The 15,096-nt window shown below is 20.9% G+C and overlaps 2 protein-coding genes across 2 annotated transcripts in view; one reads left to right on the top strand and one right to left on the bottom strand.

The window, feature by feature from the left end:
- LOC122509104 (probable G-protein coupled receptor Mth-like 1) overlaps positions 1-15,096 on the top strand; it is a 335,089-nt gene that overhangs the window by 69,441 nt on the left and 250,552 nt on the right. The window lies entirely within an intron of this gene.
- On the bottom strand, positions 5,466-10,396 carry LOC122509105. The gene is made up of 14 exons (XM_043622885.1): positions 10,260-10,396; positions 8,839-8,889; positions 8,550-8,591; positions 8,336-8,410; positions 8,120-8,188; positions 7,666-7,725; positions 7,325-7,333; positions 7,109-7,174; positions 6,850-6,915; positions 6,650-6,715; positions 6,346-6,411; positions 5,971-6,039; positions 5,828-5,894; positions 5,466-5,622 (listed from the first exon to the last, which is right to left on the bottom strand). The coding sequence occupies exons 1-13, from the start codon at positions 10,315-10,317 to the stop codon at positions 5,875-5,877; spliced, it is 717 nt and encodes a 238-aa protein (XP_043478820.1). The 5' UTR covers positions 10,318-10,396; the 3' UTR covers positions 5,466-5,622; positions 5,828-5,874.

Here is a 15,096-nt window from a genome sequence, read left to right as displayed (position 1 = left end):
TTTTGGCATCTCTCTTTATTTCAAGTTTGCCGCCCACTCAACGGAGAAGAGCAGCTACAGCAGGAGCACGAGTGGCTCACGGATTGGTACTCGAGGGTGCAACAGACTAAATTTCACTGAATTCAAATTTCATTCCTCCACTTGACGCGATCTCATTTCTCCCAGTGTAACGTCACCACGCTTCGAGAGTCTGCTGCACTGCAGAGTTAATGTTAATATATATCTATATATATGTATTTGCGAGGAAGAAAAACCGTTTTTTTTACTGTTACAGCTTTAGCACAAAGAATATTGAAAATTTTTTTTCTGTTATGTAAACAAATTTAGTATTTCTTTTTCTGTGCAATGAGAAAAGCTGGATACCATGTTTTTCTCCAAAGTTCAATTTTCAGAAATTTTTTTAATTTTAAATTTTCAATATCAACGATTTTAATAAAATTTCCCCAAACGAATTTAATAATTTTAAAAAAATTTTATTTTGAAATTTTAGAAAATTACAATTTTGAATTAATTAATTAAATAATAAAAATTTCACAGGAATTCTATTATTTACAAATTTTTTATCAATTTCTTCGCAATAATTCAATTATTTTCATGAAGAATAACATTTTTTTACCAGAAATTCAATTACCTATTTTTATAAATAATAAAATTTTATGAATAAGTTTTCAATTATTTTCATTAATAACAAAACTCATCGCAGAATTTCAATTATTTTCATAAATAATAAAATTTTATGTGTAAGTTTTCAATTATTTTTCATTAATAATAAAATTCTTCTCAGGTATTCAATTATTTTCAATACAATTATTAAAAAATTCTATTGGCAATAAAGTAAATAAATTTTTCAAAAAAATTCAATTATTTTCTAAAATTTTTTAATAAAATTCAAGAATTAAATGCTTAATTTCAATTATTAAGAAAGAGGATTATTTTAAAAACTTGAAAGAAATTATTCATAAAGAATTCAATTACTTTGAAAACTTGTAATTTAAGTTATTAAAGAAAGTCCATTATTTTAAAGAAACTCAAAGAAATTTTTCAAAAGAATTTAATTAAGATTATGTAAAATTTTAATAAAATTCTTCGTACATTCAATTATTTTCACAAACAATAAAATTCTTCGAAGAAATTCAATTATTATCAAATTTTTTTGATAAAATTCTTTGCAAGAATTCAATCATTTTCAAATTTTTTATAAATTTCTTCACAATAATTCAATTATTTTCATAAATAATATAAAATTTTTACAGAGATTTAATTATTTTCGTAAATAATAAAATTCTTTTTATGAATTCAATTATTTTTAATTTTTATTTTTTAATAGTAAAATTTTTGCAGGAATTTAATTATTTGCAAACACAATTTTCATGAAATTTTTCGAAAAAAATCAATTATTTAAAATGATTTCTATAAAATTCTTCCTTGGAATTCAATTATTTAACAAAAAAATTAATAAAAGTTCTTCGTAAGAATTCAATTATTTTTGAAAATTTTAATAAAATTCGTTGCAAAAATTCAATTATTTTAAAAAAATTTTATAAAATTCTTCGAATCAATATAATTATTTAAAAAAATTTTTTTTAATATTCTCGGCAAAAGTTTCAATTATTTTCAAAAATTTTCCTCAATTCAATAATTTTCATTATATCTACTAAAATTTTGCAAAAGAATTAAATTATAAAAATTTTATAATGAAATTCTGCGCAAACATTTAATTGTAATTCATAAAATAATTAAAATTTCACAAGGAATTCAATTATTTTCATAAATAATAAAAATTTCACAAGAATTCAATTATTTTCATAAATAATAATTTAAAATTCTAGAAAATAATAATTCAATTAAAATGAGAAAAATAATTTTTATGAAGTTACAGTAACAATATTCTTATGATATTAAATAAAATAATGATTTTATCTCTCGGTCATCTTTAATTATTAGAAAACATGAAGAAATCGATCACTCCGAGTCTTCGATTCGGAGCAATCCATATCTTCATGTTTTATAACAATACTTTTATAAATTGTTTGTTTTAAAAAAGGTTTGAATTTTGAATTTTTGAATTTTTGAATGTCTTAATTCCTGTGGAAAATCCAGTTGCAAGAATAAGATTAAAATAGAAATTGTGCAAATATTTTTCTTCTTTTTCTAAAACAAAATAATAATTTTCTTAAAAAAATTGTGATTCAAAAAGAAAATAATGGAAAATAAATAAATTTTCTATTTCTTAATCACAGTTGTTTAACAATTTTCTAATTTTCTTTAGAAGTAAAGAACAAAAAATAATTTCAATTCGACAAAACATAATATTTAAGAAAATTTTAGTCTTTTAATGAAAAGAAGTGAAAAAAATTCTGATGATTTCTATTTGTCGTTACAATTTTGAATTAATTATAAAATAAAAATAATTATAACATATAATAAATACAATCTATCTAAAGATAACAAAAAACGAAAGTATAAACAAAAGACAACTTCAGAGTGTGAGGGACAGAAAAAGTATTGAATGAATGAATGAAAGAACATTCAAATTATCACAGTTAATTTTTTTTGCAAATATTAGATCTGCCATTTTTGAATTTCCAGCGTGGCACAGCGTGGAAACGGTAGAACATTTTAAACTTGTCGTATGATTGTAGTCCCTTTTTCAGTGTATTATAAAAAATATGACAAAGAATATCAAAATGATAAAGTTCACGAAGAGGAAATGAATGTTCGTAAAACGTAATACTATGTACGAGTACGATTTACAGCAAACACCATTTCCTGCGAAAGATCATTAAATTTCCTTCTTCTGTCATTTAGCGCGAAACATGGGTTTAGCTTTTGCAGTATTATATTATAGTAGTAATAGTAAATGCATATATAGTATAGATGCTTTGTGAAGAGAAAGAGTCAGTGAGAGGAGACCGAGAGAATGCAAGCTAGAGGAAAGATGGAGAACAGGGGGTAATATGATTCTGTAAACGGTTGTAAACACCAGGTGCTTAAAGCCCCTTCTTGACTACCTTGGTAGGTATGTGTACCATATGGTCACTATGGTCCTATTTATCGCCTTGCTCGAGGCTTGTTTTCATTGTCCCGCTCCCGGTCAGATCTCATGTTCTCTCATGTAATCTTATTTCATTTCATTTTTATCCCCACAGGTCTGTTGTATGTACATACGATTTTTTTTACAATCTGCCCCGTTTTTAAAGAAGTTAATTCATATCAGAATAAAGTCAGCGATTAAATCTTTTACAGATCATTATTTTCTTTTCTTCATTGTGCGCTTGCGTTTTTATTCGAAAATCGAAACGACTCGAAAAGATTAAAAAATATAAATTTCAAGTTTTTAAAAAATATCTCGTTCTTAAACATTTAAGTAAGCTCCTATTGACATTTCAATAGGAGTTATTAAATTATTAAATATTATTATTAATAAAGTAATCATTATTAATAATAAATAATAATAATAATTATTATTATTAATAAGTATTATTATTATTAAGTTATTAAATTTATTTACAAGTGTTTTAATGATAGTTTTATAATTATAATAATATAAATATACAAAGAGAAAAATTAACTATATTAATCTCCATATTTATTCATTCTGTCCGCAGTTTAAAAATAGTTTCTGTGTATTTTTGTTTTTTTTCTTTAAAAAATATTGTTTGTCAAATCGAAAATATTTAAGTATTTTTTCATGATTTATAATAAAATAATATTAAAAATTAGAGAATTAAAAAAAAAATTATGATTAACAAATAAAAAATATACCCATTTTGTTTGTTACATGCTTTTTTCTATAACAAATTCGGTTTGACTAATCTAAATTATTATGCAAATTATTCTCCTTTTTATTTATAAAAAATACTAGAAAATTGTTAATTGTTAAAAATTTTTTATTAAGAAGTAGGAAATATACCTATTTTATGCATAATTTTTATTTCTCAATAACAATATTGTTTACAAATTCTTTTTTTTTTCTTTTGGGCAAAAAAACATTAAATATTTCCGTTTCTTAATATTTTTGTAGAAAATTCTCAATTTTCTTGAGGAAATAATTTGCATCAATTCTATTTTTTAATTTCAATTGTTTTAATAAAATTCAAAGTTTTTTTTTAAAATAAAGAAAAAAAATGTTTATAAATTACATTTCTCAATTAGAAAATTTAATTGAAAATAAAATTGAAAATTTTTGAATTTTTAGAAAATAAAGGAGAAAATTTTATTGAAAAAAAATGTTTTGTTAAACATATTTACGAATATCTTTGATTGTAAAATTATTCGTAAACAATAATGTATTTTTTAAATATTTCAAATATTTAATTATTATTTTTACAGAGAAATTAAGATTTAAAAAAATTTTAAATTCAAACCTTTTTGAAATTAAAAAAATTTATAAAATATTGTTATAAAACATGACCGACTGATAAAATCATTTATTTATATATTATTATAAGAATATTATTACATTAAATTTTTAAAAATTATTTTCATATTCTATTATTATCTAAAATTTAAATTAAAATTAATTTTTAAATCAATTGAAATCAAAGAAACTTATAAAAAATTTGTAAATATTTGAATTCATGTGAAATTTTTATTATTTATGAAAATAATTAAATGTTTGCGTACAATTTTATTGAAATTGTTTTTAAATAATTAAATTTTTTTGGGTAATTATATTAAAATAGTAGATATTAAAAATCATTGAAATGAGGAAAATTATTGAAAATAATTGAAATTTTGACAAAAATTTTATTAAAATTTTTTGAAAATAATTGAATTTTAAAGAAGAATTTTTTTATTTATAAAGATAATAATTGGGATTTGGTCGAGATTTTTTTGTAAATTTTCAACATAATTGAATTTTGTGATACGAAGTTTATTACAATTTGAAAATAATTAAATTTCTGCAATCATTTGTAACTTCTTCAAAATTCAATTTTTTCAGTGTTTTTAACTAAAATTCTTCTATAAATTCATTATTTTTAATAATTAATTAAATGTATATATTGACAAATTTAACTAATTTTAGATTTTGAATTATTAAAATTTTTCAAAAATCTAAGTTCATTAAAATTTCTAATTAATTTATTTATTTTATGATAGTTGTTCAAGATTTAAGTTATTTAAAAAGAAATTTTTGTCGTATCTGGTTAATTGTTAATATATAATTTAAAGAAAAGTTGTTAATTTTGAGTAAATCCAGATTTTAGTAAAATCTTAGTGTTTTATTTTACATTTTAATTTTGAGTTTTAATATATAATTTATAGATGGCAGGAAGGGAGAGAAGGTGTTCTAATATCGATGAGTGTTACGAAAAAAACACCCTCCAGTTTGGATACAATTAATAATTCTAATTGCAAAATGAAAATAAATCAAAATGTTTTTTTTCCATAACACCCATCGATGTATGGGATACTTTCTAAACCTTCTTGGAATTTTTTTTCCCAATAAGTACAACAAATTATTTACATGTAAAAATCTTTTTAATATATTTTTACAATTTTTGCAGTGTCACAAAGTGTTTAATTTTAATTTAAAAATAAAGGCACTTGAGAGCACCAAATTGTGATTTCTTAATGAAAAAATATTTCAATGGTGACCATAATTGAAGTTCTGTGAACCTTGAACACAAAAACCAAAATGATTCTTAAAAATAAATATTTTTTAATTTTGTCCTATTAATTTGTGAAGACTATGAATAACGTATATTTATTTCCATAGTAACGATTGTTATGGTAATCGTGTCCTTAGCAATCGTTGATATGGTTAATAAGAAGTTCACAATTATATATAACTATAACAATTATAATTTATAACAGAATTTACCTCGATATGATTCTAAAAATTTTTACCATTTCTGGTACTCCCACCATCTATATTGGTACATTTAAATCTGTAATAATTTACATAATATTAAAACAGAAATTTCCCAACTTTATAAACGTTTTTAATGATATATATTTACAAACCTGTTTGAAGATCATTATTCGCTTCACTAAGAGGACCGTCAAGAATAGCTTTTAGAACATTCGAAACATCTGTAATGTATAAGATTTATTTTAGAAAAAATTTAGATCAAGTAAAATTAAAAAATTAATTATGATAAGAAAGTGTTTGTAAATTATTTTTTCACATTATAATAGAGTACGAAAAATAATAGTAATAAAAAGACGAATAAAGTAACCATATACTACTTTTATATACCAAAAACCTTAAATATCTTGAATTTCAGGTAATTTTTACCATTTCTGTAATAAATTTTAGACTAACTACTTATTTTATTTAGTATAAAGTTTAACATAATTAAAATTGTCTTTATATCGCTTTATATCAAAAAAATGTACCATTTATTAATTCCTTAATTTTTTTCTTTGCTGGATCTTCATAAGAAGATAATTTCTGTTGAAAATCTGTAATTAAAAACATCAAAAACATTATATTTATTTTTATAATATACTATAAAACATATGTTAAAATTTGTATTTTTTGTGTTATTTTTTTATTTTATTTTTAACTTTTAATTTTTGCTCCAATTCAAAAAATGAAATTAAATATAGAAATTTAAAATCCATTCTTTTAAATTTTTAATATAGAAATTTATGATCTATCGCTTTTATTTAAAGTTAATGTTATATTGATCAAATTTACCATTTACTATGTTTTTCACTTTTTCTTCTGTCGGTTCTTTTATATTTTCAATGTTACGTTTTATATCTGTTGAATTGTTAAAATTTTAAAAATATCAATTAAACAATTATTAGCACTAATTACTGGTTTAAAAAATGTTTAAATCTTCTGCCAGTTTAGTTACTGTGGAAATTTTTAAATTAAGAAAAAATATATTTTACCACCGACTACTTTATCAGCTAACTGAATTGCAGGTTCCTTAAGTTCATCTACTCCATTTTTTATACCTAAACAAAGCATAAAAAATACTTTAAATTAAAGTTTTCTTCACTTAAAGTTAGTTACAATAAATAAACAAATTGGCATTGAATAGAATATATTTCTTGAAAATAATTTTACCCATTTTTGACGATTTAGTAAAAAAAGAGTGTTTACCCCCCGTAGTAAAAGTGTATTAATTTAATAATTAATTAATTTTACCTGTTACAATTTCTGCTGCTCTTTGACGTGTTGAATCCGTAACATTATTTATATTATCTTTAATACCTGAATAAAAATTTCGCATAAATAACTTTTAATCAATTATTAAACAAAAGGAAATAATTATCTTTGATTGTAATTAAATAAAATTTCACTAATTTATTAATTAGTTAATAAAGCAATAATTTTTTTAGTAGTAGAGAAACATTTTCATACCAATGTAGACTGAGGTAATTGATTTATTCCGTAAAATGAAAAAGAAATTATTAAACAATGTTAAAAATTGTACTCCATTTTTACACCAGAAATAGTTTGCTCACATTATAATTTTAATTAAAATTTCGTAAAACCGGAAATGATACAAAAATTTTTTAATGTCCCATTAAAAAAATTTCAAGTAAATTTCAAAATTTTCATAATTTTTTAATTTTTATTGAAAATGAATTTTATTTCTATTGTTTGTAATAATGAGTAAAATAAAAAATTGATTTTACTTCTTAATTTTTAAAACTGTATAATATTCTATTTTTGGCTGAATCTAAATTCATTAACTTTACCATTTAAAATTGCAGTCACAGCTGTCTTTACTAATTTTTCATCTTTTAATTTTCCATATACTGTAAAATAAAAAATTTTTCATTATAAAAAGCATAATGTTTGTAATAAAAAAATTTCCTTTATAATCATTGATTTATTTTAAATAATTCATTGTTCTTAATAAAATTGAACTGCGAATTTCGAAAAGGACTCAACTCCTGGAAACCGTAAGAGTTATTTTCACTATAACTTATTATGCAATGTAATGACTTTTACGGTTTTCAGGAGTTGAGCCCTTTTTTAAATTCACGATTCAATTATTCTCTTGCTTTAATAAAAAAATATTAAATAATAATTATTATTATTCTAAAACTTTAAGAAGAATAAATCAAAGAAAAAGAAAAGATACAAATTGTTTTTAATTATATTTTGACTAAAAATTAAATAGAAATTAATATATATATTTAAATTTACAATTTTTTGCTGATTCTTGAACATTCTTTTCGGTAACATTACCCAAGGTTTCGATGAGATTATTTATTGCTGTAAAAAATGAAATTGAATTTAAATACAATGCAGTATTTTAGATTAGAGAATTTATCTACTTGTAGAATAATTATTCCTTAATTAAAAATGCTAATAAAAATTTAATTATGATGTTTTTTAATTTTGTTTAAAATTTAAATTTACCTTGAATCACTGTTCGTAGATAACTCTTTATTCCATCAGACGACGGTATTATACCCTCAATTGGAAAATATTCTTCTACAAGAAATTAAATTGATTTAAAATAAACTACAATATTTTAATAATTTACTTATTGATTCAATAATTACTAATTAAATATAATCAAAATAATTACTTATTGTTATTATAATTTTCAATTTACTTAATTAACTTTTACCTAATAATCCTTTAAGAAGAGAATAAATTTCATTCTTTGTATCTGCAAGAAATTATATTAATTTTAAATAATATAGAAAAATTTTAATTAATTAATTTACCTGTACTAATAAATTATTTACCAAATAAGAAGTTTTTTATCTAATAATTATTTATATAGATTTTAAATTTATCTTCTTTTTATTTCAATTTATTTATAGTTAACATATTATTTTCTCAAGTATCTGAAAATATTTTTGTTTACTTCTTTTTCGATAATCTTTATTTATTAAAAATGAATTCTTTTTTACCGGAATCATCACCATCATTTGTAGTAGGTGATTCTATTGGAGCAGCCGAGGCTTAAATAAAAACAATTAAATATTAATTTATACTTTATATTAAAATTAACAAAAATAGTAATTAATTCATTTCATTTCATTTCATTGAAAATTGTCGAAGATAATATTTTCTTTTATTTAAAAAATAAAATAGATTAAATTTTATTATCGTAAAATTATTTTCCGTTGCTTTAAAATATCTACATTGTAAAAACTTTTTTAATGGACGTTGATATGAAATAAACATAAAATTTTATATTTTGCATTATGAAGAAAAACAAAAAAATAATTAAGACCAGCTTAAAAATATATTTTTTTATGGCGGAACGGTAGCGTCGGAGTGGGGAGAATGAGAGTAAGAGAGAAAGTCAAGTATTTCTCACTCACTCTTGTCGATTAGATTCAAAAGCTATAAAATATCCCATTTTTATTTTTACAAATGTTTTAGAATTTTAGAAAAATTTTTAAATTTTCTGTTCAAACAATTTAAAAAAGAAGATAGAAAATAATATACAGGGTTTGGTAAAAGTATGGAACCCCTTAAATAATTCATAAAATATTTATTTTAGTGATTACGTAATTTCATTATCACTTTCACTTTGACAGATTTAAGATTTTTATTTACGGTTTCATTTTCATTTTCACTTTTTTTGATTTTTATTTACACTTTTTATCAAAGTGAAAATGAAAATAAAAATCTATCAAAATGAAATGGAAAATAAAAACGAAAGTAAAGAAAATGTTCAAATAAAAATCAATCAAAAGGAAAGTGGAAATAAAAATTCTTGAAAACGAAAATAAAACTGAAAATAAAAAATCTTTTAAAGTGAATTTCAAGTAAAAATAAAAGTCAAAATAAGAATTAAAATTCATAATCAACCCCCCAGCGTTGATGTTAAAAATTATTTTTTATTTTAAAAATGTTCAAATTTTTATTAATTTAAAGTTAAATTTGATAATTTAATTAATTTAAAAATCATAATTCGATATTTTTTCCGTTAAATATTTGTAATTTAGAAATAAAAAAAATAAAAAGAAAAATTTAAAAATTTTTTCTAATGTTTTCTAACTTTTTCCATAAAGTTTAAAACAAATATAATTATTCTCGACAAGTATAACAATTAAAAAAGAATTATTACAATTAAAATGAAACATTTACAAATAAATCTTACAAAAAACTGAGAAAAATACAATTTTATGAAAATTAGTAATAAAATTTTAAATTATTACATTTATAATATAAAAAGTTTAAATAACTGAAGTTATATTTTATAAAAAAAAATGAATATTAATAAAAATATCTTAGAATTAATGTAATAGCTAATATGAATTAAAGAAAAAGTATAATAATTATCGTATTTTAAACATTTTTGAAAAAGTAATTCACTTACCGGATAAGTAGAGATTTGTGAAGCACACAAAAAATAATAGAGCAAAAATGACTTTCATTGCTGTTGCTGTAAACTGTGAGACAGTAAATAATTGGTAAAATTTAAAAAAAATTTTCTCTTTCTACATTCGTCTTGTATTTATAGGAAAGCGAGTCACGAAAAGTATATAACTATAAAATTTTACAATTCATAATACAAATTTTATCTAAAATTTCCAAATTGCATTTTTTTTTTAATACTTTTGATGAATATTTGCGATTAGTTTTGAAAAATATGAAAAATTCTTAAATAAAAATTTGAAATACAGCTTGAATTTAATTATATTTGAAAACTTTTAATGACATCAAAGTATTTAGGAAATAGAGTGAATTATATAATAGTAATTATATTCATATTTCCTAACTTATGAAACTTTTTATTAAAAATTAAAAAAATATTTTTTAAGTCAAATAGTATTGCGCATAATATGAGTCACATTTTTTACTAGTAATATATAGTCTATAAAGAGAAGAAAAAGAATAATGTGCAGGAATATTTTATTGTTTTTTTGTCATATGTCAAATAATAAATGATATTTTTATTTTATTTTTAACAGTTGAATCGTGTTACAAGTCTTTAATTCTAAAGTTCGTAAAATTTCTAAACTATCAAATATTTTTCTTTTACACGTGCACCAAATTTACAATAAATGTTCTTGAAGACATTTTTTTAAGAAATATATTTTTTATGATTTTAAAATTTTAGAATATATTCATATTCATATTATTTGTTTAGTTGTAAATAATTAATTGTAATTAATTTTCTTAACATAAAATTTTCAACATTGTCTTGTAAAAAGAAATTGTTTTTACAATTTCTTTTTTATAAATTTAGAAAATTTTTCATTATTTTTAATGTATAAAGAAGTTAGATAAAACTAGAATTTAAAACTTGAGTTTTTCTACTACTATTACTCTTGAAAATATTAATTTTTCTTCCTTTGAAAAAATATTCTTTTATACTAGTGTTAAAAATTTTGAAATATTTTATAAAGCTTAAATTTACTTTTTTATCTTTATATCCAATTCTGTCAAAATTTCGAAGTAAATTTTTTGCTATTTACCAAAACAATAGATCTTAAAATTTTTTTTGAATAATTTTAAGAATGTAAAAAGAAACATTTTTTAAAAAATTTGAATGAAATTTAAAAATTAGTAAAGGAACACCGATTAAATGACTTTTATTGTTGAAGATGATGTCAGTAATGTTTTTAAAAATGAAAAATATTAAGACAATATTTATTATTTTAGCTTTAAATTAAAATTATTTGTAAGTCGATCCTCTATGTAAGTCCTCTATGTAAAATTTAATTTCTTAAAAATTCGGGCACATCAGTATTAAAAATGAATTTATTTGTAAAAAAATTCTTTTCTAATTTTTCGTTTTTAAAAACGTTGTATACTTGAGCTTTATTTTTATTACATTTATAGTGAAACCTAAACTATTCGGAGTAAACTTCACTAATAAAGTAAAATTTTTTTTTAAAATGCTAAAAATTACTTAGGACGTTATAAAATTTTTTTTCGTAATAGTCATTGATGTCAAGAAAAGAAAATTAAAATTAACTTTATTTTTTTCTTCCATTTCGAAAAATTTCGCTTGGGAATGTATTAAATAAAAATATTCTTGTAAATAATTTTTCAACACTTTTTTTTAAGAACATTGAGATCAAATTTAAATTTTATTTATACGAATATAGGTGGGTTTTCTCGAATGAAATGTATAAAGTTCGTAAACAACTTTTAAAGCACGTGCTCGGCATAAAAATATAATAATATACTATTATATATGTGAGTTTAGTTGATGCCAATTGCAATACTGAAGCATGTTCGAAAGGAGAGATTGCATATCTAAAAAAGTTCCAATTGAACCAATATCGAGAGAAAACCAAACGTCAACGACACTCTCGTATTTCAAATTGTGTTTATATATATGTAGTGTCAGAATAAATGGAGCATATTATAGAAAAGAATGAAAAATGAGAACCGCTGATATCATTTTATTTTCCTCATAGGCAATGGGCATATGCCGAAGCAAACTAGTACTCTTGAGAGTATTATAAAGTAGAGGCTTTACAACGGTACGCCGACGACAAATATAGATGTGGTCTCCCATATAACTTTCCGATCGAGGTCCTGAACTTGAATCTCCAACTGTCTGGAACTTGCAAAGCCGTACATTTAAAGTGGATGGATAAAAAACAGTCTCTTTATTCTTAGTCTGAATTTTCAATCCGCATCGACCTAACTTCCCTATTACATAATCTAGAACGTTTCAAACTTAGGAACAAGTTCCTTTAAATTTTATTTTTCGAAATATTCCATTATTTTAAATAACACTTTATCAATAAAAATTACCACGCAAAAAAGTCTCAACTTTTGGCTATTTTTTCATTTAAAATACAAACTTGAAATTCGCAATGTTTTTAATAACGAAAAATTAATAATAACCAATATTTTTTCATATTAATTCAACTCAAATTTTTAAGGAATGTGCACAAATTTTTAAAAAAATAGCTTTTTCTTAAAGAACAGTTATACATAGAACCTGTTTACACCGTAGAGGGTAAAGTAAAGAAGGGTAAATTAACCTGAAATAATTCGCGCATGCGCAGCACTGTTTTCATCAATTTAATTATGTGCTGCGCAGGCGCAAATTTAACTATTCCTCTGTTTCTCCAGCTTAATGTACTCTTCCCTACTTTACCTCCAACGGTGTAAACAATTTCATACAAGTAAATTAAATTAGCTAAAATAATAAATATTTTTGCATTTTTTTTCGCCTTCGTTTTCTCAGTAAAAAATCCCTTATATTTTGTTTATCCTACTTTCAAATTCGTTATCATAAAATTATTTTTAATAATACCTTCGACCTTGAATATTATGATTTTTTTTACTATTTACAAAAATTGCGACTTTTTTTAACTTTTTTTTACAAATATTGCAACAAAATACCACAATAATTTTAGTATAAAACGAAACTTATTTCGATTATTATAGTATTGAAAAAAACTATACGCAAGAACTTTCGAAATTATTTTCTTCAATAATTTTTTTACTATAATAAAATTTTAAAAATCTACGTATAATTAAAAAATTAAAATCAACTTTTGAAGAATTTTAAATTTTAATTGCAAATTTTGAAAACAATAGAAATCATTCTAATTTTTTAAAATTCAATTATTTTTGAATATTTTCAATTGCATATTTCTGAAAATTCAAATACATACAATGAATAATATTAAATTTTTTTAAAATCATTTTTAACATTTTGGAGAAAACAATCATATTCAAAATTTTTAATTAAAATTCTTAAAAGAAATTGATTATTTTTTATATTTTTCAAAAATTTTAACATTTTTAAATGATTTCACCAAATTTGAATTGTATGAGAATTTTTTGGTGGGGGGTCAATTTTCCCAAAAAAAAATTATTCCCAAAAAATGTTTTCCCAAAAAAAAATTATTCCCAAAAAATGTTTTCCCAAAAAAAATTTTTCCCAATATTTTATTTCCCAAAAAAAAATAATCCAACATTGTCTACCAATCTGTTCGAACTAGAATTTATTTAAAAAAATTTTTCAAACTAGAATTTACTCAAACTATTATTTTTTCAAATTACCATTTATTTTAAAAAATTAAAATTAAATTAAAAAGTAAATTAAATTAAATTTTTTTTTTTATTTATTTTTAAGTTTTTATTTATTATTTTTCCAAACAAAAATTTATTGTAACTATTATTATTTCGAAATAGAATTTACTCAAACTGTATTATTTTTTCAAACTAGAATTTATTGAAATTAGTCTTTTTTCGAAATTTGAAAATATTAATTTGTCGAACTAGAATTTATTCAAACTACAATTTTTTTAAACTATTATTGTTTCAAACTACAATTTATTAAAAGTATTCTTTTTTTAAACAAAAATTTATTGAAACTATTATTTTTTCGAAATAGAATTTACTCAAACACTAGAAAAACAAAGTTTAAATTTTAACCTGATTTTGGGGTAAATATTCGCTGCAACAAATTTTCACCTAAGTGAGGGCGCCACTTTCTATGTGAATTAGCATTGGTTAAAATTCCCTGCAACAAAATTTATACTATCTTTTTTTCTGTGAATTATTGTTTTTTTCGAAATAGAATTTTTTCAAAATACTATATTTATATTTATTCAAACTATTATTTTTCTAAACTATAATTTTTCAACCCACAATTTATTCAAACTATCGTTTTATCGAAATAAAATTTATTGAAACTATTATTAGTTTTAGTTCAAACTAGAATTTATTCAAATATTTTTTCAAATTAGAATTTATACTCAAACTATTTTTTTTCAAACTTGTTACGTATTTACAATCACTTGGACATTACGTTCGAATGTGATTATTTACTACTAATTTGGCAATAAATATACATTTTGTAAAAAATATAACATTGGGAAAATTTTTTGGGAAAATTATTTTTTTGGAAAATCCAGCATTGGAAAAAAAATATTTTGGGATAAACTGTTTTGGGAAAAGTTTTTTTTGGGAAAATTGTCCACCAATCGAATTTTTTAATTGCATATAATTGATAAATTATTGTCTTTTAAACATTATTTAAAAATATTTCTAAAAGATTAATTTTCAGAATTTCTGTATTATAATTTTTTTGAATTATTATACCTTAATAACTTTAAAAAAACATAAACTGTTACAGTTACAGTTATTATTTAAAAAAAATTTAATTATTGTATACTTAAATAAAGAAATTCTCGAAGAACTTTCGAAAAATTATTTTAAATATTTTATTTAGAGAT

This window comes from Leptopilina heterotoma, unplaced genomic scaffold (assembly GCF_015476425.1).
Source record: "Leptopilina heterotoma isolate Lh14 unplaced genomic scaffold, ASM1547642v1 Lhet_6, whole genome shotgun sequence".
NCBI classification, from domain to species: Eukaryota; Metazoa; Arthropoda; class Insecta; order Hymenoptera; family Figitidae; genus Leptopilina; species Leptopilina heterotoma.
Note: the sequence above shows the minus strand (reverse complement) of the source record. Positions and strands in the feature narration are given on the sequence as shown.